This window comes from Tupaia chinensis, unplaced genomic scaffold (genome assembly GCF_000334495.1).
Source record: "Tupaia chinensis unplaced genomic scaffold, TupChi_1.0 Scaffold141943_1, whole genome shotgun sequence".
Classification (NCBI taxonomy): Eukaryota; Metazoa; Chordata; class Mammalia; order Scandentia; family Tupaiidae; genus Tupaia; species Tupaia belangeri.
This window is the reverse complement of record NW_006201797.1, coordinates 41,010-66,856: the sequence shown is the minus strand read 5'-3', so window position 1 is coordinate 66,856 and position 25,847 is coordinate 41,010. Positions and strand designations below refer to the sequence as shown.

Genomic DNA, 25,847 nt, shown 5'->3' with positions numbered 1-25,847 from the left:
GTTGGGGGGGGGGGGGGGAGGACAACGTATTAATAATGGAAGGAAATGGAAATTTCCTGGTAAATTCTACCAAAATTTAAAAGATTAATACCAATCTTTCATAAACTCTGTCATAAAAATAGAAGAGGAGAAAACACTTCCAAATTCTCTATATAAGACCAACACTATCCTGATACTAAAGTAGATAAAGGTATTATAAAAAAGAATAGACCAATATCTCTTATGGATATAGATTAAAAAACTCCTATCAAATACTGAGAAAATCTAGAAGCACACATAATAACATACTGTGACCAAGTGTGATTTATCTTTGAAATGTAAGAGAAGTGCAACAGAAATAGTGTAATGTATATACATACACAACAGTGTAATGTATATTAACTCGATAAAAAATAACAATATGATGATCTCCATAAATTTATAAAAACGAAAACAAAAAACTGACCAACAGCCCAAACTAGTGATAGAAAGAGAATTCTTCATCTGATAGAGGCTGTCTATCTATGGAAAACTCACAGATAACATCACACTTGATGCTAAAGACTAAAAATGTTCCCTTTCAAATTAGGCAAAAGACAAAAGACGCATATACGCTCACCATTTCTGCTCATCAGGCAAGAAATAAAATAAAAGACATCCAGATTAGAAAGGAAGACATAAAATTATCTCTATTTTCAAATGACATGATTTTGAATATAAAATCCAAAGGAATGCATTGAAAAACTTTAAGCAGAGCAAATAACTAGAAAAAAGTATCATGATATTTACAACTTAACTTTCAAAATGCACAAGAAAAAACCTGTTGTGCCTAGGTGATACATACATGGATATTCCTACATTATTCTTTCAACATTTGTTACGTTTGAAGATATTTATAATAAAACATAAGAGAAATTGGAGAAAAAGTGATCCTGTAGGGATGACAGCAATGAATAAAAGGTGAAAAGATCTATTTCCAAAACTATGAACGTTTGGCACTGTCTCTAGGCAAAGTTTAGGCTGTATTTACCCACAATGTGACAATTTTGTAAAAGACTGAAACATTTGTAATCTTACTCTTTCACTAACGATGTGTATATGGTTGATCATTTTGGCCATGGCATAATATATGGCTGCTCTTCCCAGAATGTAATTTTTATTTTTTGACAGATTTTTGCTATAGGGTAAGTGCTTGCCAGAGAGACAGAAAGTGAGAAATCACCCTCTGGGGGGGATGGCCACATCACTATCCCTTCTCCATTTTCTTGGGATTTTCTGCACGCATGCACATGTGCCTGGCATGAGTTTTAAGCTGCCAGGTCTGGGACTCAAACTGGTCGATGATGTGGGAGTCCAGCGACATAACCATTGGTCCCTCCCAGGAAGTAATACTAAATCATTTAAAATGATAGCTGAAAACTCTATCCTGTAATATAACTTGTTTTCTTAATGTATTTACATATACCTACAATAAGATTTTCTAATTAAAAATATTCATATAAGGGGGGTCTTCCTGGAAAATGCATGGTTTTAAAAATATTTTGGGGGCCAGTAGGTGGCATGGTTGTTAAGGTGCTGGATCCTCATATGGCTGTGGCTCGCCTTCTCGTTTTTTCTCTCTGGTGAGCACATATGCCATATAGAAAAAATAAATAAATAAATTAAAAAAAATATATATATATATGGGAATAAATAGATAAAACTAAATAAAATAATTATAAAATAATAAATAAAATGGAAATAAATAATTGTTTAACAAATATATACATACATATATATATATATATTGCAAGAAAATAAATATTACTTTCGATTTTCCAGAAACGTTTTGAAGTCCCCATCTATGGATTTTGGCCCAATTAAATGTCTTGGGACACTGTTCTATAGTTTACTCACTGCTGGCATTTTGGATTCTATGCTAGAGCAAGATGTAAACTGTTCCTCCTCTCACATGGTCTATGTAGTCTATCTTACTGTTTGTACTTCTTTTAAAAATGTATGTTTATTATCATTTTACTTTTCCTATTCTAGCAAAATGATTTAGTGAAAAGTAAAAACACCCAGCCACATTACATTACAGTTTTAAAGCCCTCTGAAAAGTTAGAATGCCTTTTACTATTAAATCTAAATGTAATAATACAACCTAAAATAAACATAAAGGTAAATCTGATAGGGTCAAATAAAAATGCTTATTTAGGTCCCATGTTATAATAGCCCAAATTAGGGCTACCCAGTAAAATAACAGTAAATGAGTTTGACCTCAAAGGTACCTTTTGTCCTCTTATACCCAAGATAAATCAAAGAACAAAACAGAACAAGGATAAAAACATTAGAGGGCATTATTTTAAAAACTTCTATAACTGAGTATTAGTCTTCCTCCTTACCAAGTTTCAGAAGTTATCAGCAATAAATAAAAATTCACAGATACTTTAATACACTAATTAAATGTTGAATAATTTTATATGTTCTTTTAAACTAGTTCATTTCTAACCCTTAAAATCACCTAGTTGGTATAAGGGGCAATCTAACATGTAATGAAATTAAATACAAAGATCTTGATTATTATCATTTGGAAACAAGTAAAGGCTAATTCAATATATCAACTTTATAAAAGAGGATTCAGTATTCTATTGATAGTACATATATATACTTAAAAAGTTCATGGAAAAATGTAATGAAAGTATTTTATTTTGATGCAAAAAAAAAAATAGAAATTCATGCCTCGTTTTTTCATTATATGCATTTTACATGGATTTCTGTAGACCTGCCTGGCATTTCTTTACTGCTAGTCTATCAATTATAATACATAGCAAGAAAAGCTGAGAAAAATATTCATGGTTTAAAAACTTATGTTTTAAAGACTTAAAACATCAGGGATATTGCTATTATCAAGGTTATATGGTATAGTGAATTTTTTGGATCTATATGTCTTCTGTCCTGAAAACGTCTTCAAGAGGCTAGCTTAGATGTAACAGACAATTGAGGGCTATCTGCTTGAACAATCAAACTTCAGAGACTCAGGAGGAGTGTTCCAGTGAAATGTTAATTAGATAAAACAGGGTTTCTCAACAGCAACACTATGACATTTGGACTGAATACTTCTTTGTGGAAGGCTGTCCTGTGTTTTGCTGGATGTTAAGCAGCAGCCGCAACCTCCACCCACTAGATAGCTATAGCAGCCCCAACTGTGACAACCAAAACATCTCTAGACGCTGTAACTGGGGAACTCACAGGGGAAAAGCTTTCCAGCCGAAACTGAGTTTGTTTCTGTGCCCTGAAAATCTTCCCCTAGGAATGAAATATTCTGAAGTCCATTAACACAGCAACTCCACTGCAGGAGCCCGGTCACCTAAGTAAAGGGTGTTGTTCTAGAGCCAGGTGGAGTTTTTTTTTTTTTGGAGAGATTTTCACTGTAGGGCGCGTGCGCTCGCCAGACAGACAGAGAGAGGCATAGAGACAGAAAGCGAGAAATCACCCCCGAGGGGGGATGGTCACACCGCAATCCCTTCTCCTCCATTCTCCTCTCGGGATCTTGCGCACGCACGCACACGCGCCCAGCGTGAGTTTTAAGCCACCGGGTCCAGGACACGAACCGCGGTCGACTACGTGGGAGTCCAGCGACATAGCCATTACGCTAACTGCTGGTTCCCAAGCCAGGTGGAGTTTTTGCTCATAGGGTACTTGGATCAGTGGCAACTGCCAAATGTCCCCTGTGGGGCAAAATCAGCAGTACTCTAAAGTAGTAGGTATGGACCATAGCTTTACATCAGGAACACACCCTGGTGAGCTTTTCAAATACCTAATGTTCAGGCCAGCAGGTGGTGTGAAGGCTAACTCAGCTGAATCTCACATGGCTAACTCAGCGATTTGAGTCCCGGAGCTGGTGCCTTGAAAATCACGCCAGGCACATGTGCATGCATGCCCCAAATCTCAACAGAACAGAAGAGAAGGGACTGTGGCATGGTCATCCACTGGGAGGGATTTCTTACTTTGCTCCTCTCTCTGTTTCACTCTCAGGTGAGCATACATGGCCTAAAACTAAAAACCAAACCAAAACAACAAAACCCCTCCATGTTTACTATTTCTAGTCAACTAAAAACATTTAATCTTTTCCTTTGTTTATGACAGTCTGTGTGCTTTTGCACAGGAGAGGGAGAGAGAGGGAGAGACAGACAAGGACTCTCCACAAAGTCATGCCACAATCCGCTTCCTCCTGTCCTCCAGCCTATGAGACCTTGGCACCAACACACACACCTGGTGTGTTTCGGGCTGACCAGACGGTGGATTCAAACCACCATGGTCACCATCTAAGACCTGGTGCCTCTTGAGCAGTACATTATCTCTGTGCCAGAGAGTTGGCCCCCAATCATATAAAAATATTTAAAATACAATTAAGGCTGGGCAAATCGTACTCTCATTTTAAAGTGTAGCATTTAAGGATAGAGAAAGATAGCAAGTGAACAATAGAGAGGCAGGACGTTAGTGAGAAACAGATATGGCTTATTAACTGTTGATGATGACATGTATAGTATTCTCAACTGGATTGGTCTGAGACGTATTTCATGATGGGCAAAGTATTTTTACAAGCAAAATGAGAAATAGCGATTGTTTTAAAAAATAATTAGAATAATAAAAATAATGATTGGGGAAAACATAGAAAAGATATTGAATGTTGAAGTGGGGAGATTAATGTCTCTGTACTGACTGACATGCATGGCACTGCCTTTTGAAAAAACAATGTAATACACTGTAAAGTTATATGTTATCCAATGTAATATAAAGAAGATTATGATGATAATAAAAAAAAGATGAAAGCTTCAACAAAACGATTAAAGAAGAGTTAAACTCAAAAAAAAAAAAAAAAGTGTAGCATTTAGAATGTCAGATTTGCCTAAGGCCACTCACTTCTCTGAGCCATAAGGACTACATCCACAAGATAGGAGTAAGTCTCTGGTTCCAACTCTCTTATAGGGATGTTATAACATTAACATTGTACATTCATACAATTAAGAAATTTATACATTATTCACACATGCTTAGGCCTGTCTTGGATTTCAGGTAGGTGTAAAGCATATCTATGAGGGATCTTCAAACAGTTCATGGAAAACATATCTTACAAAAGCACTGCTTGGATTTCACAATTTCTGAAAGTAAATCTGTACTTTAATTCTATTTTTCCATGATCTTTTTGAAATACCATGTTATTGAACTCATGAAATCCTCACTACTGTACATTCTCATTTATTTTTTTGAGGGTTCTTTTTGCTTTAGGGCACATGTGTTCACCAGAGACAGAAAGCAAGAAATCACCCACCAGGGCAGGATGGCCCACTCTGCAATCCCTTTTTACTCTACTCTCCTCTCGGACTTTGGGCAAGCACGCACATGCACATGGCATGAGTTTAAGCCACCGGGCCCAGGACCCGAACTATGGTCGGCCACGTGGGAGTCTAGTACCTTAACCACCACACCACCCTGTGGGCCCTACAACTTTATATTCTTAAAACAATGTTAGTAGAATCTGTTACTAACTTCTACTAGTTTAATTTAGGTTGATAATACAATGGAAAGTAAGTATGAATAAGTGACATGCAGAAAATTAATCATTATTCACCAAGCAAAATTTTTTTTTTGGGGGGAGAGGTTTTTGCTTTAGGGTGCATGCGCTCACCAGACAAAGAGATACAGAGAGACAGAAAGTGAGAAATCACCCCCCAGGGGGGACACCAAGAAAAATTTTAAACTTTCATTCTAGATTTAAAAAAAAAGAATTTGGAGACGGCTGGCTCAGTGGTAACATGTTGTTCAAGCTAAACTGGATCCATATGGAAGACAGTGGGATCTGCACATGTTGGGTGTGTACACCCATAATCTTGGCTGACTGGAATGGCTGTGGGGAAGGGACCAGAACTGTAGCATGAGACCCTAATAGGGGTGCTTGCCTCACTCTCACTCATGAAAGAAATAAATAAAAACACTTAAAGTTCACAAATCCGAATGTTTGTGATTGTACCCACAATGAAAGTTAACAGTTCTTCAGGCCTGCTAAATGAGGCCATCTGTTATCTGGTGGAAAAATCCATTTAAGATTAATGCCTGTGTTCCCCTGTCATGCAGGAGGAAACAGTAGCAGGAGCTGTGTTGCTACTACCTGTGTTACTATTATAGGTCTGCGTACACCAGGGGTTTTTGGATTGGTTCATTCCTCCAGCAGCTTCTATCAGTCAGATTTCAAGAGCAGAGACAATTTTAGATGAAAACTTTAGAAACATAATAATGCAAACAACTACAACAAAATTACATAAATGGTAAAATAAAAGGATGGACAAATTTATGTATCAGACAGACATCTAGAACGTATCACAAATTTAGTCAAAGGAGAATTCAAGGCAAAATACATTAAATATAACACAGGACCATTTTTTTTGTTGAAAATAAATAGGCAAAAACTATGAGAATATAAAACCATGGAACTTTTTTTGGGGGGGAGATTTTCGCTATAGGGCGCGTGCGCTCGCCAGACAGACAGAGACAGACAGAAAGCGAGAAAGCTCCTCTCAGGATCTTGGGCACGCATGCACATGCGCCTGGCGTGAGTTTTAAGCCACCGGGTCTGGGACGCAAACCACGGTTCACTACGTGGGAGTCCAGCGACATAGCCATTACGCTAACTGCTGGTTCCCACTTTTTTTCTTTTCAAGGAGGCAATCCCTCTGTCTCAAGTCTCCCAGTTGGGACTACAGAAATACACTACACATCGGCTTGCTCTTTCTTTTTTTTAAAGACAAGGTCTTGCTATGTTGCCCATACCAGCCTTAGGCTTGAGATCCTCCTGCATCAACTTCCCCAGAAAATCCATCAACACTGGCCTCCCAGGTGGTCCCAGCTATGGAGCATAGCATCTTAGCGACATGTGCCACCACAGCTAGGCCCACGAAGTCTTTTGTAACACAAAGCCCTAGAATCTACAAAGCTAACCTCATTAAAAATACTATGAGAAACTTAATTTTTGTGAAACTTTCTCACTATTCATCTTCAAAAAGAAGTAGGATTTGTTGCAAAATTTGGAGGATGTAAAAAATGTAAGGAAGTAGATTTAGTGAATATCAATGTAACATACAGTGTGATATAAAAAGAATGAGATAAATCGGTGGACCCAGCCACATCTGACACAGCCAATGAGGTATCAGTGGACCCAGCCACATTTGATAGAGCCAATGAGATGAGAACAATTAGTGGGCCCAGCCAATGATCAACCCACATGACCTAGGTTAAAATGATAGATCCTACAGAAAGCAACGGCTGGGGCCTTTTGAGTCACTCTTTGTCTGCTCAGGCCTGTTCCTACCTCTTGGGAATGTACTTTTACTTAATAAACTACCTTTTCCTAACAAAAAAAAATGTCCAGAATTGCTTATAAAAATAGATCATTTGTTAGGCTGATAGTAAACCTTGATGTAAAAAATTAAAAATTAAGCCACATTCCCTGACAAATATTATAAAACTAGAACCTTATGAGCATATAAAACAGAGCAAAAAGGTTTAATTCATTAAGCACATAAAAATTAACACAAAACAAACCACAACTAAATAAGCTGAACCAAAAAAATAAAAATTTTAATTCTATACTATTGGAAAATAGTGGCACTTAAACAGCTCATGTCCATACCTATAAAGTAGTGAAAACTAATCTGAGTTAAATTCATAGATGTAGTCATATATTAAATATAAAAGAACAAAAACAAAGTAAATAGTACATTCAAAGAGTAAAAGAATGCTAAAAAATCAGGAGGAACAAAAATAAAAATGAAAATAACAATAAAAAAATAACCACATTAACATTGTGGTTATTTTTCCTAAAAAATTTAAAAACTCAATAAAAATAAGCTCTGACCAAAGAAAAAATATTTTTTAAAGAGGAAAATACAAATGTACAAGACTAGAAATATCAAAAAGCATGCAACAGACATGGAAGAGATTAAGTTTATGAATAAATCATTTTATGTTAGCATATTTTAAAATATATACTCCGGAAAAAAAACAAATCACGAAAACTGACTAATGAAGTAAAAACCTAACCAGAATAAAACACAAAAAATTGTCAAAGAATTACTCCCAACAAAGGCTCCAGGCCTAGATGGTTTTATAGTTGAGTTCATTAAAACTTTCAAGAACAAGTAAGTCCCATGCTATATAAACTGTTCCAGACCACAGAAAATTAGGGATTTGTTCCAATTCATTTTATGAAGCTGGCCTAACCCTGATATCAAACCTGACAAAGATAGCACAAAAAAAGAAAATTACAGACCAAATTCACTTTGACTACAGATGCAAAGATCCTAAATAATATACGTGAAAACAGAACTCAGTGGTACACTACAAGATTATATATATGACATGAGGAAGACATTCTAGTAATAAAGAAGAGTTTATAATAGGTAATATCTTTACAAAATGCATCATATAAATAGGTCAAAGCAGCACTGCCAAATAATCCAAATAGATGCTAAAAAGCATTTGATGAATCTCAATATCCATTTCCCGTAAAAAGAAAACAAAGTCTTGGTCAACTGTAAGTGATATATGCTTAACATCAGAGATCTTAACTGTAAGAGGAAATGACGTCTATCACTGTTATATTTAAAATTGAAAGGAAAGTTTATCAAATTTGATAACAAAATGAAGGCAATCAGAAGATACATAGAATAAACTACCCCAAAAGTCAAAAGTAACAGGTACCAGCAGATAGCATAATGGTTACGTTGCTATAGTCCCATGTAGTCGACCCTGGTTCGAGTCCTGGACCTGGAGGCTTGAAACTCATGCCTGGGCACATGTGTGTGCATGCCCACCTAAGGTCCCTAAAAACCCCTAGAATCTCTCTTAAAAAAAAAAATTAAAAAGTCAAAAGTAACAACTGAAAAATAAGGTTGAAATAAAATTCAGTGAAAACATAACATGAATATAGCAAATCTGTGCATTTCCTATAAACCAAAACAAACAAACAGTAAAATGGAGAAATACATTTTTCAGAATATAAACAACACAAGAAAACATTACCAAGGAATAAGCATAATGAGAAACATAAGTGGACTAAATTAAAATGAAGTAAAACTTCACCAAAGGGCATAAAAGATGTAAGTAAAAAAACACAAGTTGTCTGGGGACCAGCAGATTGCATAATGGTTACGTTGCCAGACTCCCACGTATTTGACCATGGTTCAAGTCCTGGATCTAGCAGCTTAAAAAATTCATGCTGGACACATGTGCATGTGTGCCCAAGATCCTAAGAGGAGAATGGAGGAGAAGAGAATTAGGCATGTCCTAATTTCTTGCTTTCTGTCTCTCTGGCGAGCGCACATACCCTATAGCAAAAATCTCTTTCTCAAAAAAACAAAAGCCCAAAAAGTTGTCTGAGGTTAATTTTTCTAGAATAAATTTTCACAGTTAATGCATTTTGAATCAAAAATCCCTTTGATGTTTGTTTTATAAAAGCAGGAAAGTGATTCACAATTTCATGACAAAAAATTAAGTGGTTAGAAAATAAAATCAAGAAAACTGTGAAAAAGGAGGATAATGCGGGAAGATTAATCCTACCACACATTTTAATATTTAATAGCTAAAATTCATAAATGTCATAAGAACAGAGAACATAAGGGAAGAAAATGGAGTCCGAGGTTTTAGTAAAATAGTAGTAACATTACAGACCAGTGTTAAGAAAGAAAAATTCAAAATGGCTGAAATAACCATTCAGAAAAAAAATCAAAATGAGTACATCTAATGGCATTTATCAAACATACAGCAGATGGACTAAAGGGTTAGACATGAGAATAGAGTAAAAAAACACAGCTCAGTAATGAGTGGCTAGTGGCATGGGGATGTTCTTTTTAAGCATAATAGTAATGTTGTCCACTTAATGTTCACAATATTAAGTAGACAGACCAAACTATTTAAAAAAGTAACTAAAATTAAACAACAAACAGCAATGTTAGAAAAAACTGGGAACCAGCAGTTAGCGTAATGGCTATGTCGCTGGATTCCCATGTAGTCGACCGCGGTTCGTGTCCCGGACCCGGTGGCTTAGAACTCACGCTGAGCACGTGTGCGTGCGTGCCCAAGATCCTGAGAGGAGAATGGAGGAGAAGGGATTGCGGCGTGACCATTCCCCCTGGGGGGTGATTTCTCGCTTTCTGTCTCTCTGTCTGTCTCTGTCTGTCTGGCGAGCGCACGCACCCTATAGCGAAAAAGTCTTAAAAAAAAAAAAAAAAGAAAAAATTTATATTTTTATATTAACATCTTTACCATACAAAAGTTCAGTGTCACTAAAAACTGACACTAAGAACAAATAACACACCAGAAAGAAATGTATTTAGTAAATTAATAAAGGAGTAACAATTACACGCAGCAAGCAATTCCAATTCTGATAATCTATGAAAACTTATACATTAAAGGATATTCATTGCAATATTTTTTCAAAGGTAGCGACTTTGTTTTAATGCAGTCACTACTTACAAAAATGGGCAAAAGGGAGACATGAATAGCTGCACACATTACCACAATTATAAGTTAATAAAAGCCTACATTAAATGCGTCTTTTATAAAATAACCACTTATCCGAGTACCTAAAAGCTGAATGAGCCTGCAGTATTTGGTACTTCTGATACTTCCATTAGCTTCAGTTTCACTAGTCCCTTTCCAAACAGAAAGTCAAAAGGTGTCCCTCTGTGCCTCAGGTGGCCGTTCTGAACATCTTTTAGTTGCTGAATTCCAAACTTCATTTTCTGGATTTCTTGTTTAATTGTGGTTACTCGCTCAAAAACAGCACTTCTTTTTTCTTGAACTTTATTGCAATCCGCAGTGACTGTGCGTTTGTATTGCTTCACATCTTCATGCTTCTTATTTATTTTGAATTGTGCTGTGGCAAGTTTTTCCTTCTTCACAATCATCAGTCTCTTGAATGAATTTTCCTCAGTCTTCAATTTCTTCAGTTCTGACTCATCACTCTCGATTTGGTCCTCCAAGTTCAGGCTCTCCTTTAAGACACTGGTTAATTTTTCCCTGTTATCTGCAAGGTCCTGTATTTTCTTTTGCTATAACTGCACCTCCAGCTGGCAAGAAGGCAGGCAGTCAACTGAATCTCTATAGATTTCATACTTCTCCATCACTTCTTGCCTGGAATTTTTAAGCTCTTGGACTGTATCTTTCATTTTTTCTTTATAATTCTTCAGCTTCTCTGGAGAATCCACAATTTTTGTTTTCAAATTCTCTTGAACTTCTTTCAAAGAAACTACCAACAATTTTAGTTCATTCAAACACTTGGTTTTCTCTGAAATATCTGACTTCTTTTGGGAATTTCCCTCTTGCAGCACTATCGTTTTTTGATGAAACTCCTGATTCAGTGATTGCTGCAGCTCCTGAAAATCATCTGAAAGTTGCTTAAGCTCTTCTTGCTCTTCCACTGGAACAGAGTCAAGTCTCTCCAATTTCATCAATGCCTCCTGGTGTGCTGTGTTCAACTGCTGCATTTTGTCCAAAGAAGATTTATATTGCCAAAGAAATTCCATGTATGTTTCACGGCATGCTTCTCTGAAGTGAATAAACCGACTTGTCCGTTTTTGCTTTTGGATACATAATATCAGCAGTCTCAAAGACATTCACCCGGCAAATGGGCAAAAACAAGTCAAGATGAATAAATAAATTGCTGAATGGTAAGAAGCCTTCCATCACATGTGGACACATGACTTCGGTGTTCATTGGCATCATGTAAAAATGCTCCAGCCGAATTCCGTACACTATCTGTAAGGCTCTCATGTAGATCGTGTACAAGACTTCGGGCTTTGGATTTGGATAAAGATCATTCTTGGAGAGGTTTTTACCATCAGCTCCTGTTAAGATCTTGTTTCGAATATGAACCACAATCTCAGCTACATTATATCTGGGGAAAGACAAAGTTTCCATCTTGGGAGTTTTCTGTTAATCTACAGCTCAAGCAGCCGCGGCGCAGCCAAAACCCACCAGATTCTGGCTGTTGTTGCTTTTCCTTCATTGCAATTTTTGTTCCATCTCCCAAGAACTACATAAATAGTGGGGTCCAATTTAAACAAACATTAACAAGAATGTATACATGAAAAGAGGGCACTGGAAAAACTAAAGGAAATAAATCAAAGTGTTTATTTTCAGGTAGAGACATTACTGGAACTATTTTTCTTCTTTGTACACTTATAATATGAATATCCATTACTTTTATAATTAGAAAAAAAAATTGAATAATATAAAAACACATGAATGAGGGACCAGGAGTTAGCGTAATGGCTATGTTGCTGGATTCCCATGTAGGCGACCGCGGTTCGCGTCCCGGACCCCGTGCCCAAGATCCTAAGAGGAGAATGGAGGAGAAGGGATTGCGGCGTGGCGTGGACCCAGTGGCTTAAAACTCACACTGGGCGCGTGTGTGTGCGTGCCCAAGATCCTAAGAGGAGAATGGAGGAGAAGGGATTGCGGCGTGGCCATCCTCCCTGGGGGGTGGTTTTTCGTTTTCTATCTCTCTGTCTCTGTCTGCCTGGTGAGTGCATGTGACCTATAGCAAAAACCTCTCCAAAAAAAACCCCACATGAATGATTTTTCATAAATACATGGCAACAAAAGCTCAAATTGTTTGTAAATTAAACTAATTGTACATACTTTTAACTCCATTAATATCTTTTTCTAAAGAATTACTTTATTTAACTTTATTTATTTTTTTACTTCAATTTGACCAGAGAGGGACACAGTGCAAGAGGGAGAGAAAGTGAGAAAGCAAGCCAACAGGTCCGGGACTCGAACCATGGTCAGCCATGTGGGAATCCAGTGCCTTTACCACCACACCACCTGCTGGCCCCTCACTCCATTAATATCTTAAGTTACTGTTAAAATACAGTTAGAAGTCAGTCATCACTATCTTATCTTCCTTTTTTTTTTTTTTTTCTCAAAGAGATTTTTAATTCCTATAACAGGGATTGCTTTTCACACAAATATATCTAAATATCTGAAACAAATTATAAAATGGTCTATATGCAATGGGAATAGCTTAAAATTATGGCATATTTCATACTAATAACGTTGATTTTTTTTCAGTGAATATTTATAACAAAATCAGTTACAGACTGGTGTTTTATGTTAAATTTTACTCAGGAAACTTTAGTTAGGCATTCCAACTAGGAAAATGGAAAAGAAGTAGTCTAAGAGGCTCTTAGGGAAGGACAAAATTTCCCTAAAAATCTTTACTGACAGGAAAATCTTATTTTGTGTCTAACAGAAATCTCTCCCGTCATTTAAAACTCTTGTCTTAAAAAAAATATAGCTATATTCCATTTTGTTTTCTTTATAGCAACATAATTTTGAAACGTTAGCTATTTCCTAACACTCTGATCTAATTTTTAGATTTTTGTGGTTTTCCTACACTTTTCCTATCTTTCAAATTATTTCAACTCAATGGCACATAAAAGCATTAGACAATGTAATCACATGAAAAAATACCTTGAAACTTCCGCATGATGCATTTCTTTGGAAACACCACCATACTTTCTTCTAGGCACCTGTCAAATTACTGTGCTATGTCTCTTATGCTATCTAAATTATGTTTATATGTTTACTAATTATATGTACTAATTTATACCTTTTTTTAATTGCCAGAGGGCATGAGTACATAAGTAAGAGAGAGAGAGAGAAAGAGAGAGAGAGAGAGAAAGCATCCCCAAATGGGGTACGGTCAAGCCACAATCTCTTCTCCTTCATTTCTCCATCCTGTGAGTATCTTGAGCGTCTGTGCTCACTTGCCTGGTTTATTTTTCAAGCCTCTGGGGCTGGGATTCAAGTAGCAGTTGGTCATAGTTTCCTTAACCACGAGGTGTGGGATCAGCATCAATTTATAATTCTACTCAGAATTATACAGAAGTCCTAGCCTAATAACATGTTCTAGCCTAATAATACCAGTAGTATTTTTCTACTTGTCCAACATTTTCTATCCAGACTTCACTACTGCTCAAATTTAACAAGTCTATCTTCTCACCTATTATGAAGCACTTATGAAATCCAAGTTCTAGTTTTAGAGATGTCCCTAACTTACTTTTGTGACACTGGGAAAATCACTCAACTTCTCTGAATTTCAATGTTTCCTTCTTTAAGTGGAGACAGGAACACACCAGAAGCCTTAGGAAAGTCTTTACAATATTGAAATTTTATCGTAAATACCAGGGAACAGATTCCACTCTAATCTCTTAATATTAAATTAGTGCTTACCATGTGGAGACACTTTGAGCAATATCACAATGTAACTAGTAAGATATATTCTCAGGGAAAAGTTTTTTTAATTAAAGTACCCAGATTCAGATACTGTACTAATTATGCATAATTATTAGCATACTTCTTTCCAGTTCCCATGAATGGAACTGGTGATTTCTTTCCTAATCAAGCTATTATCAAATATTTCCCTTTCCCACGATTTCCTTTTAAAACTCTAGTCTTTCTAAATTACTTCCATTTCTCTCTGTTGCCCTCAACTAAACTGTAAATTAACTGCTCCAACTGAAGCTCTCATTACCAACTCCCCATTAAAAAACGGTGTGATACGGGTCCCTTCTATTTAGGAAAATGTTTCCATTTTCTTAGAACAAACATTATGGCCCAGTCATAGTGCTAGTCCAGTGGGATGTTCCTGCAAGATTCTAAAGTCACCTGAGAGGCCCTGGATTAGATCCTAGGTCTACCTAAACATGCCAGGCATGCTGTGTGCTCATGATCCTAGCTGACTGAGGCTGGGGGGAGGATAAGAGAGAGAAAGATAAGGAAAGCACCCCTCAATGGGGCACAGTCACATCATAATCCGTCTTCCTCCATTTTCTCATTCTGTCGGTGCATTTTTTAAGCTGCCAGGGCTGGGATTCAAACTGAGATGGATCATGTGGGATGATCCAGCTCCCAATGCACAGCATAGTGCTGAACTGCTGCACTGTGGGTCAACCCTGGAGTTTTAGAGCTGGAAGAAACCTCTATATCATCACTAGCCTTATTTTATGGATTAGTCAGCTAATAAAATGAAAGGTTAAAACACTGTGAGCAGGTCACAAAAGCTTCTTTATGCATCACAGAGCACATGCACTTGAGAAAGAGAGAGACAGACATGAGCACCCTCCACAGGTCTGGTCACACTGCAATCCCCTTCCTCCAGTCTTCTAGCCTGTATGATTGTGGGTACATGTGGGCACGGGCAGGCCATTCAAGTTTAATAACAGAGCTTGTTTTTAATCCTGAATCCAGGGTTTCTTCAACATATAAGTTTGTCTGATACCTAACACTTTTACTAAATTCAAACTTCAGAAGTTTCTGATCTTTGTTTTAATTAAGTTGGATTTATTGAAGAATTCAGGCTTACTAGAAGTACATCAATTACTGATGAGGGCAGGACTGAGTCTGTCATTCCATGTGGGAGTCTAGCACCTTTAACCAGCATACCACCTGCCGGCCCCCATTCTCAGTTTTAATCTTTCATTTTTCTTTTTAGAAAAATTTTGCTATAGGGTACATGTACTCGCTGGAGAGATAAAAAGTGAGAAAATACCCCTCAGGAGGGATCGCCATGCCTCAATCCCTTCTCTTCCATTCTCCTCTCAGATCTTGGGCATGCACACACATGCACCCTGCATGAGTTTTAAACTGCCAGTTCTGAGACTTGAACCACAGTCGACTATATGGGAGTCCAGTGACAAACATTATGCCATCTGCCAGTCCCTTAGTTTTAACTTTTCTAGAGAAAAAAAAAAAATCTCAAGTTCATTGGTTCAACTTTGTTCTCTTAATCATTTCGAAAATGAATTTTGAATGAGCATAGCAAGTATTTTTTTAATACTCCAATAAGCTTCTCAGTAAGTGTAGTTCTTCTGCACCATCATATGCCAATTAATAGCATTTATTTGACACTTTTCTTCCAAATTGTGTTAGTATTAACAAGTCAATGCTTGTTGCTTTGACTTTTTTTTTTGGAGAGGATTTTGCTATAGGGCACGTGCGCTTGCCAGAAAGACAGAGACAGACAGAGAGAGAGAAAGAGAGAAATCAACCCCCAGGGAGACGGCCATACCGTAATCCTTTCTCCCTCATTCTCCTCTTGGGATCTTGGGCATGAACGCACACACATTCAGTGTGAGTTTAAGTCACTGGGTCTGGGACTCGAACTGTGGTCAGCTATATGGGAGTCCAGCTACATAGCCATTACACCAACTGCTGGTCTCATCTTTGACATTTTTTTAAAAAGGTTTTTGCTGAAGTGAGACAGAGTCAGAGAGAAAGGGAGAAATCACCCCCCAGAAACCGCCCATGGCAATGACCAGGCCACAGTCCCTTCTCTATTCTCTTGGAAATTTGGGTGTACACGCACCTGGTGTGATTTTCAAGCCACTGGGTCTGAGGCTCGAACCATGACTGACTAAGTGGGAGCCTAGCACTTTAACTACTATGTCACTGCTCGTTTGATATTTTAACACACAGAAAATTCTGGTTTTATTTACCCTGCCAGAGTAAATTTCTCTTCCAAATCAATTTTAAAATGTTTTTAAAAAGACTGTATTTTGGAAACCAGCAGTTAGCGTAATGGCTATGTTGCTAGACTCCCACGTAGTCGACAGCGGTTCACGTCCCGGATCCGGTAGCTTAAAACTCACTCCAGGCGTGTGTGCGTGCATGCGCAAGATCCTGAGAGGAGAATGGAGGAGAAGGGATTGCAGCGTGACCATCCCCCCGGGGGGGGTGATTTTTCGCTTTCTGTCTCTCTGTCTCTCTCTTTCTGTCTGACGAGCACACGCGCCCTATAGCAAAAAACCTCTCCGAAAAAAAGAGACTGTATTTTGTACCTATGAAACATTAAAAAAATTAATTAAGCTTTATTTAGTTATTTTAATTTGACCAGAGAGAGAGAGAGAGAGAAAGTGAGAAAGCAAGTTTCTAGGTCTGGGACTCAAACCACGGTTGGCCACATGGGAAGTCCAGCACTTTTAACCATCACGTGACCAGCCAGCCCTCATGTTAAACATTTTTTATCCAGAAGGGTCCATTAACTTCTACACTTTTGTTTTCTGTATTTAAATACATTATCTGCATACTCAAATTTATTTGGGTGTCTAATATAGTCAAGTCACTGAACTCCCTTGTCCTTGAGTAAATGATTCATAACATTCTTTGGCTGGTATAGAGAAGAATTAGAAGAGTCTGGATTCACAATGGATTCTTTAAAAAGTCCAAGAAAGAGACATGCTTTTACTTTTCCTTATGCACTGACTTATTTACTGTTTCCCAATGTCCCTCTAACCCCAGACCCATTATTCCTACCATCCCTAAGAACTCTACAGAAAACTTTTTATCCAACAGTTCTACAACATTGTCCCTATACCCTTATATCCTCCTGTCATCTGAAGAACTTTAGAGAAGTTTAGAGGATGTCTGTCCTTTATTATACATGCTATCACAGAAGCTTGGAGCCAGAAAGAATCTTAGAGATTTCCAAGAGCAGTTCTCATATACTAGCTTGCTTTTCGCCAATAATAAAACCTGTGGCTACGTATAGTACTTAGCCCATTTAACAAATCAGTATGACATACACACATAATACTTACTTGTACTCATCATAGACTTCCTGCTTGGGCAGCGAAGTCTCGGGATGTTCCTCTAGGGTATTCCGAATCCAGGAGAAGGCATGCATTTGCTGTGCCCGACTAGATGACATAGCGTTCTGATCACTAATCACAAAATAAAAACAGTTCCAGTTAAACAGATGGCAGTGCGTTCATAATTTGTGGGCCAGGTCTAAGTGTTTCATTTGAGAACTGTGTGCAAACACACTACAAATGACCAAATCAAACTTAGGATATACGGCAGATGACCTTTAATCCACACACAGGTTTCTAACTGTGGTCGTGAGTCGTTTTCTATAGCTAGTGTCACACTGAAGTCACTGCCTTGTCCATTCCTCTTCGGGGTCTCAAAAGTGGCACCGTGATGAAACAGTGACAATGTAAGATCTGTTTCAATCAAAATACCTTTAAGTGGTTATTTGGTCATTTATTTATGTATTTACCTACATTGACCAAGTCATCAAACTTTTAAAACAAAAGTTATGGACTTTGTTTTCTATTTGTTCAGCATTCCCAAAGATTATACCAGGAATTAACTACCCTGAATCTTACCCAGGAACTCTAAGGTACAGAACAGAATTCACGTAAGAGAGATAATGAAAGGACAAACCTCCCCCTACAGTCCTTCCTACAACCAGGCCCCGTGCCCCGGGCTACCATGTACACTAAGCATCACACATTCTTTTTTTTCTGGAGAGGTTTTTGCTATAGGGCGTGTGTGCTCGTCAGACATACAGAGAGAGACAGAGAGACAGAAAGTGAGTAATCACCCCCCAGGGGGGATGGCCACACCACAATCCCTTCTCCTTCGTTCTCCTCTTGAAATCTTGGGCACGCACATGCGTCTGGTGTGAGTTTTAAGCCACCGGGTCCGGGACGCGAACTGCGTTCAACTACAGGGGAGTCCAGCGACATAGCCATTATGCTAACTGCTGGTCCCAGCATCACATATTCTTACCAGATGGCAAGATAAACGAATCCTACAAACGGACACTGCCGCCAGTGTGAGAGAGGCTGCCTTACTAAAGCTGGCCCCTATCTCCGCTACCTATACGGATAGCTTATTGAACTACTAAGAAGCGCCCGTACAAGTTTCTAGAACATAAAATGTTTGGAACAGTTATAAAATTCAATCCAGGGAAGTTAAAGTAACGGAATTTTCATCTCACTTCTTTATATACACAATTTTAAAGAAGCAGAATGTTAAGGTAACTTAAATGAATGAAACGAATTCTGAAAAATACTTAAAGGGTAAGGAAACTAACTTTAAAGGGAAGGACTGAATGAAAAACTTCTCTGCATATTTTCTAGATGAGACAAATACTTTTAATACGAAACCATAGTTTTAAGCACTTAAAATACCCTTCACACTGATTGTGAATTCAATACCCCAAACAGATAAATTTCACTTTTTCTTGTTTTATATTTTGTGATGTACATACATGATGGTACACCCCCCCAAAAACAAAACAAAACAAAATCTCTTGCACTTTCTACATTACCAATACTTATCTGCTTATTCTTTGGTTTTAAATTCAATTTTCACCATTCCTCATACTGTATAAATACATCCATCTGGCTATCAAATACAGCCCACACTGCATTCATAGAAGTTACCTGGTTGCACAAATGAAACAGCAAAACTGCACATAAGCACTTAACCTATGATCACCAAAAACTAAAGTGGTCTATTGTTTCGCCATTTTGTTCTTTGATGATTTTAAGAATACTGTAAAACAGTAAGGACAACGTGGATCACACATACAGCCTAAGGCTGTCCTATGAACAGTGCACTTATGGCAAAGACAAGAGGAGACATACCTTTTCTCTCCATTGCTGAGACCAGAAGGCAGCTGAAGGTAGAGGTAGAGTTTCTCTAGGTCTGTAAACTTCTCAACTTCTTGCTGGTGACAAAGAATGAAAAAGAAAGACCTGTATTTAAAATAACCATTTTTCCTCCAACCAAAGTTATTAAACATCTCCCTTAAAGATACTGACTATATAAACTTAAGCTAAACAAAATGAATCACTTACCAAATTGAATAAATCTAGGCTCTTTTCTCATTACTAAATACAATTAAGTTGTTTGATAAATCCACTGCATACAAAAAATTAGCAAAAAAAAAAGTAGTTATCAGTTCTAACACTATAGGTATTCTTTCACAAAAGTCTCTCATTTTTAGTCCAATTTAAAGAAAGAGTTTTTGTTTTGCTTTTATAATATAGTATTACGAGGTAAGTACTAGACTCGAAGTTAAAGAAGTATTTATTAGAAAGTTTCAGCCTATTCATTAATTGGTGATGAGGCTTTGGTACTTGGGTAATTTTCCTTACAACAATAAAATAGATGAGATAATTTCTAGACTCCTTTTCTAATTTTCAAATATCTAGTACATGTAACTGATAATGCCACTTTTACCTGTAAATGGAACTGAGGTTAAAAAAAAAGGCAAAACAAAAAAAACCCCACTGACATAAAACCAACAAGCTTTTCTACACTACAGATATAATTATTTCTGGATTGCGAAAGTGGTTGCTATTTAGAGAACCTACTTGTAAGATTCTCTATTGCTATTGTTCTATGTCATTTTATCTATAAATGTATCCTTTAAAATAATTCTGCATTCATCTTTATGACTCTCCCAGCTGAGTTTGCCACATAATAGGTTCAAATGTGCTATAAATCCTATTACAATAAAAATATCCATAATAAAATTGTGGTAGCTTAATTCAGGAAAAGTAACACTGTGATAGAAAATGTATTTTCCTGGAGGCAGAGTTTATTCTTACTTAACAAAGCACAGCTTAAACACAGAACTCTCATTTTGGAAAAGCTTAAAATGGTATTAACTAAGCCTATTCTTAGATTCTCACTAGAATGCATCCACAAAAGCTTAATCTCAAAATTCACCCACAGAATCATTATTCTAATCTATCAATTGCTTGCAAAAAGTTCTCAAATTACATTGAAAAAAATCCCATTGTTTATGAAATTTTTCCAACTAGTTTTTGCTCCAATACCCAACAGAGTTACCATTTATACTCTACACAGCTCTCGACTCAAAGAAAAAAACAAAAATAAAATCACACCAAAACATTCCTTTCTTCACTGTTAATGTCTTCTTTCCTACAGTTTCCAGCGTGTTCAGTGTGGGATCTGCTTAATTTTTTTTTTTTTTGAGAGATTTTCACTGTAGGGCACGTGCGCTCGCCAGACAGACAGAGAGAGGCATAGAGACAGAAAGTGAGAAATCACCCCCCAGGGGGGATGGTCACGCCGCAATCCCTTCTCCTCCATTCTCCTCTCGGGATCTTGGGCACGCACGCACACGCGTCCGGCATGAGTTTTTAAGCCACCAGGTCCAGGACATGAACCGCGGTCGACTACGTGGGAGTCCAGCGACATAGCCATTACGCTAACTGCTGGTTCCCTGCTTAATTTTGATCTCGGTGCATTCCACATTCATGCTGTATAAAGTCCTCCAACTCCTGGCCCCATATTCTTCTAGTCTTGTATTTTCACAGGCTCCACACTAGTACAGGTCTTTAGCTTTTTCTCAGTCAGGAAGGAGAACTCATGTGCTTATTCATTAAGTTTGTTTACTGCCATATTCCAAGCATGTAAAAATTATAAACCTACACTGTGTATCATGAACTATCTTAAAGTTTGAATAACAGAAAAGAGTGAATAATGGGACCAGAGGATAGGGTAGCAGTTACTTTACTGGACTCTCACATGGCTAACCACAGTTCGAGTTCTGGACCCCATGGCTTGAAAATCATGTCAGACTGCCATACATGCCTGCGGCGGTATCTCTTGTCCCCCTAAAGGGTAGTTTCTTACTTTCCCTCTCACTGTGTCTGTCTTTCTCCAGAGGACATGCACCCTAAGGCAAAAAAAATCAAAAAAACTCAAAAAAAAAAAAAAACAGTGACAAACACAACACAGACTAACAACGCAACACCACCAGTCACCACAGTCCTTGCCCTGTAAGTTCCGTGAGGTTAAGGACTCTTAAATTATAGAATAATGACATTTAGAATTATAAAAATATCTAACTATCTGTTTTCCTTGTCTCTAACCTCTTCACTTTAATCTGTTTTAAATATGGTTTTTAAAGTACTGTTTACAAATACTAACTAATATCACCCACTTAATATCAATGATGCCTATCAAATTAAATCCAGAGGTTATATTATGATAATAAAGCATATTAGTTATTTTAAAAATAATTATTTATTTAATTTCATTTGTTATTATTTTTTAATTTGACCAGAGAGAGAAAGAGGAGAGAGGAGAGAGGAGAGGGGGAGAGAGAGAAAGAGAGAAAGAGAGAGAGAGAGAGAGAGAGAGAGAGAGAGAGAGAGAGAGAGGGAAAGGGAAAGGGAAAGGAAGAAAGCAAGCCACAAGGTCTGGGACTTGTACTGCAGCCGGCCATGTGGGACTCCAGTGCCTTTAACCACCATGCCATCTGCTGGCCCCACAAAGCACATTATGAAAGGCAGCATTTGAGAAAATGTATGAAAAACATTTAAGCACTAAGAATAAAAAATGTCATATTATGGGGTAAACTTTGGATTCTATATAGTTTTCAAATTTTACATATACTGAAGAACAGAGATGAAGTTCCAAAATGAGAGGAAAGTTCAGAAGATATTCCAAATTAGGATAAAGCACAAAACAGATGATTTAAAGAGGATGTTTAAAAAAAGAAGTGTTGAAGGAACCAGCAGATTGCATAATGGTTATGTCACTGGACTCCCACATAGCTGACCATGGTTTGAGTCCCAGACCTGGTGGCTTAAACCTCATGCTGGGAGACCAGCAGGTGGTGTGGCAGTTAAGGTGCTGGACCACCCCACATGGCCGACCACGGTTTGAATCCTGGACCTGGTGGCTTGCTTTCTCACTTACCTCTCTCTCTCTCTGTGTGTCTCTCTCCAGGCACGTGCTCATGATCCTGGGGGGGTGGGGGTGGAGCGGGGTGGGGGGCAGTTGTGGCATGAGACCTTATTGAAGATGTTTCTCTGTCTCACAAAAGAAACTTTAAAAAAAAGAAAAGGCGTATTAGGCACTAATTCATCTCCTAGTTGTAGTGTTTTCTCAGGAGGCTTCCCATCTTCCTGCTACCTTCTACCAGAACGACCTCAAAACTTAGTTTCTTTCTTTCTTTTTTATTTCTTTATTTTTTTGAGAGGTTTTTGCTACAGGGCGTGTGCACTCACCAGAGAGACAGAGAGACAGAAAGCGAAAAATCACCCCTTAGAGCAGATGGCCACACCGCAATCCCTTCTCCATTCTCCTCTCGGGATCTTGGGCATGCACGCACACGTGCCTGGCATGAGTTTAAGCCACCGGGTCCAGGACTTGAACTATGGTCCACTACATGGGAGTCCAGTGACATAGCCATTACGCTACTGCTGGTTCCCAATTCAGTATCTTTTTAAAAAAAATTTCATATAACAAAAGCAATTTTTAAACTATTCAACTATTGTTTTATTTGCTATGTGGGCTTCAACACATGAAGAAAAAAAGGTGGAGAATGGATAATACCAACATTCTTCACTGAACACAAGGAACACGGTGTGTAGCATGGCTGAGTCCTCCAAGAAGACTTGGTGTGGGGTATGCAGTCATTCACGGCTACCACTGGCTTCCCAAACAATGCTCGCTGGTCTAGAAGGTCCTAACCCTGCCTCCTTATCGAGGTAAGAGGAGCGTGTTAAACACTCCATTATTTGATATCCTCTGTGAAGGTTTAAATGTCAAGAATCAAAGTTTTCTGGGAACCAGCAGTTAGCGTAATGGCTATGTCGCTGGACTCCCACGTAGTCGACCGCGGTTCGTGTCCCGGACCCGGTGGCTTAAATCTCACGCCGGGCGCGTGTGCGTGCGTGCCCAAGATCCCGAGAGGAGAATGGAGGAGAAGGGATTGCGGCGTGACCATCCCCCCTGGGGGGTGATTTCTCGCTTTCTGTCTCTATGTCTCTCTCTGTCTGTCTGGCGAGCGCACGTGCCCTACAGTGAAAATCTCTCCAAAAAAAAAAATAAATAAAAATAAATAAATAAATAAAAAATAAAAGAATCAAAGTTTTCTGTTACACGGTGATATTCACTGACTGTGAAAAAGAAATGTTTGGGTAGATATATGAAATGAAGGGTAGTGGTACTTTACTTTTACAGCACTAGGGAAAAGACCAGCTGCATAACTTTTAAAAATGATCATTTTAAAACTGAGCCTTAAAAGGAGTGAAGTACCGATACATGGGTGAGCCTTGCAAACAGGCTGAATAAATGGAGCCAGACACAAAAAAACCAAGCAGAACGTGAGTCCATCCATACGGAATGTAAAGGATAGGCAAATACGTAGAGATACGAAGCAGATCCGTAGTTTCCAGAGACTGTGTGGAAGGGGGCACAGGACAGACTGCTTAATGGGTACAGGACAGTTACTTTTTGAGGTGATGAAAATGTTTGGGCATGAGATTGAGGAGATAGTTGCACAACACCGGGAATGTACTAAAAACTCCTAATAGCAAATTTTGTTATCTGTATTTTATTACAATTTTAAAAAATGGTGTCACGGTGATATTCACTGACTGTGAAAAAGAAATGTTTGGGTAGATATATGAAATGAAGGGTAGTGGTACTTTACTTTTACAGCACTAGGGAAAAGACCAGCTGCATAACTTTTAAAAATGATCATTTTAAAACTGAGCCTTAAAAGGAGTGAAGTACCGATACATGGGTGAGCCTTGCAAACAGGCTGAATAAATGGAGCCAGACACAAAAAAACCAAGCAGAACGTGAGTCCATCCATACGGAATGTAAAGGATAGGCAAATACGTAGAGATACGAAGCAGATCCGTAGTTTCCAGAGACTGTGTGGAAGGGGGCACAGGACAGACTGCTTAATGGGTACAGGACAGTTACTTTTTGAGGTGATGAAAATGTTTGGGCATGAGATTGAGGAGATAGTTGCACAACACCGGGAATGTACTAAAAACTCCTAATAGCAAATTTTGTTATCTGTATTTTATTACAATTTTAAAAAATGGTGTTTTTTTTTTTTAACATAGCTTAACATATTTGGCAAGTATGAAGATACGACTTGAAAATTTCAAATGACAACTATCAACATCTCCACATCTCTAGGCTCGAAAGTCTTCATTTCCTTGAGCTGAAAAAGTTAAGTTTCAAAGCAGTTACTGAAAATGGTTTTAGATTTAGAGGAAACTTCAAATATCATTTATTCTGTTGAATGAACTACATGGTAATTTCATACTACTATGGTTGAAGATCATGCCTGAAAACTTCTGAGGACTCCTTCCTCACACATAATTTTTGCAAGTAAATATTCTAAAGGAGTATTATATATATCTAAGTACATACATACACACACACATATATACACACACATATATGCTTTTTGGTGATAAATGTCCACTGGCAATTTTATACATCTAAGTATATACATATGTGCATAAAATTGCCAGGACACATGTCATCAGAGCGTATATGTGTATGTACACATGTGTGTTTAATTTTATGCACGTATGCGCACACACACAAAGATATATAAAATTGCCAATGGACATGTTTTCACTAGAAAGTGAGAGAAAGGACCCAGTGGGGCATGGCCATGCCACAATCTCTTCATTTCTCCATCTGGTCAGGATTTGGGGCATGCATTCATATTCACCCAGCACACTTTCGATCCACTAGGCTGGGACTCAAACTACAGTCAGCCATGTAAAAATCCAGGTCCCTCTGAGAGCACTTAAAACTGCTGTGTAGAGAGCTAGCCCCAAAAGGAATATTTTAACTGAAGTTTTATTTATATAGATGCCAAAGATTTTCCAGAAAACCAACTTGGAGAATTTACGGTAAAATCTCCCTATTTCCAAATAAATAAGCAGAACTGTGTGTCATCATTCCGTTATCATAAGCATTCGACTTAATGAACTTTTTTTTCTGTACCTTTGGCACACTTAATGTTGCAAATGACTTGATGGTGCTGTGATCTCTCGTAATTATAGACAGAAAAGTAGCTAACAATTAGATTTAACAATCACTTTAACGTTATGTGATAAAAGAGAAGGTATAAAAGTATAATGTGAGGTATGAGGTACCAGAGATAAAAGTTACCTCCGGAGGTTCAAGGTGGAGTTCAGTGCTCTGATCCTTCTACTCAGCACCCTCTTTCC

General features: G+C 37.9%; 1 protein-coding gene and 1 pseudogene across 2 annotated transcripts in view; both read right to left on the bottom strand.

The window, feature by feature from the left end:
- The window catches only part of RFX7 (regulatory factor X7), a 92,792-nt gene that overhangs the window by 33,516 nt on the left and 33,429 nt on the right, over positions 1-25,847 (bottom strand). For both annotated transcript variants that reach the window (XM_006163281.3, XM_027766251.1), the window contains exons 2-3: positions 19,461-19,543; positions 17,622-17,744 (exon numbers count right to left, since the gene is read on the bottom strand). In XM_006163281.3, the coding sequence (XP_006163343.1) occupies positions 17,622-17,731 (110 nt within the window). In that variant the 5' untranslated portion in view covers positions 17,732-17,744; positions 19,461-19,543. The remainder of the gene's footprint in view (positions 1-17,621; positions 17,745-19,460; positions 19,544-25,847) is intronic.
- On the bottom strand, positions 10,602-12,127 carry LOC102489602 (kinetochore protein Nuf2 pseudogene; annotated as a pseudogene).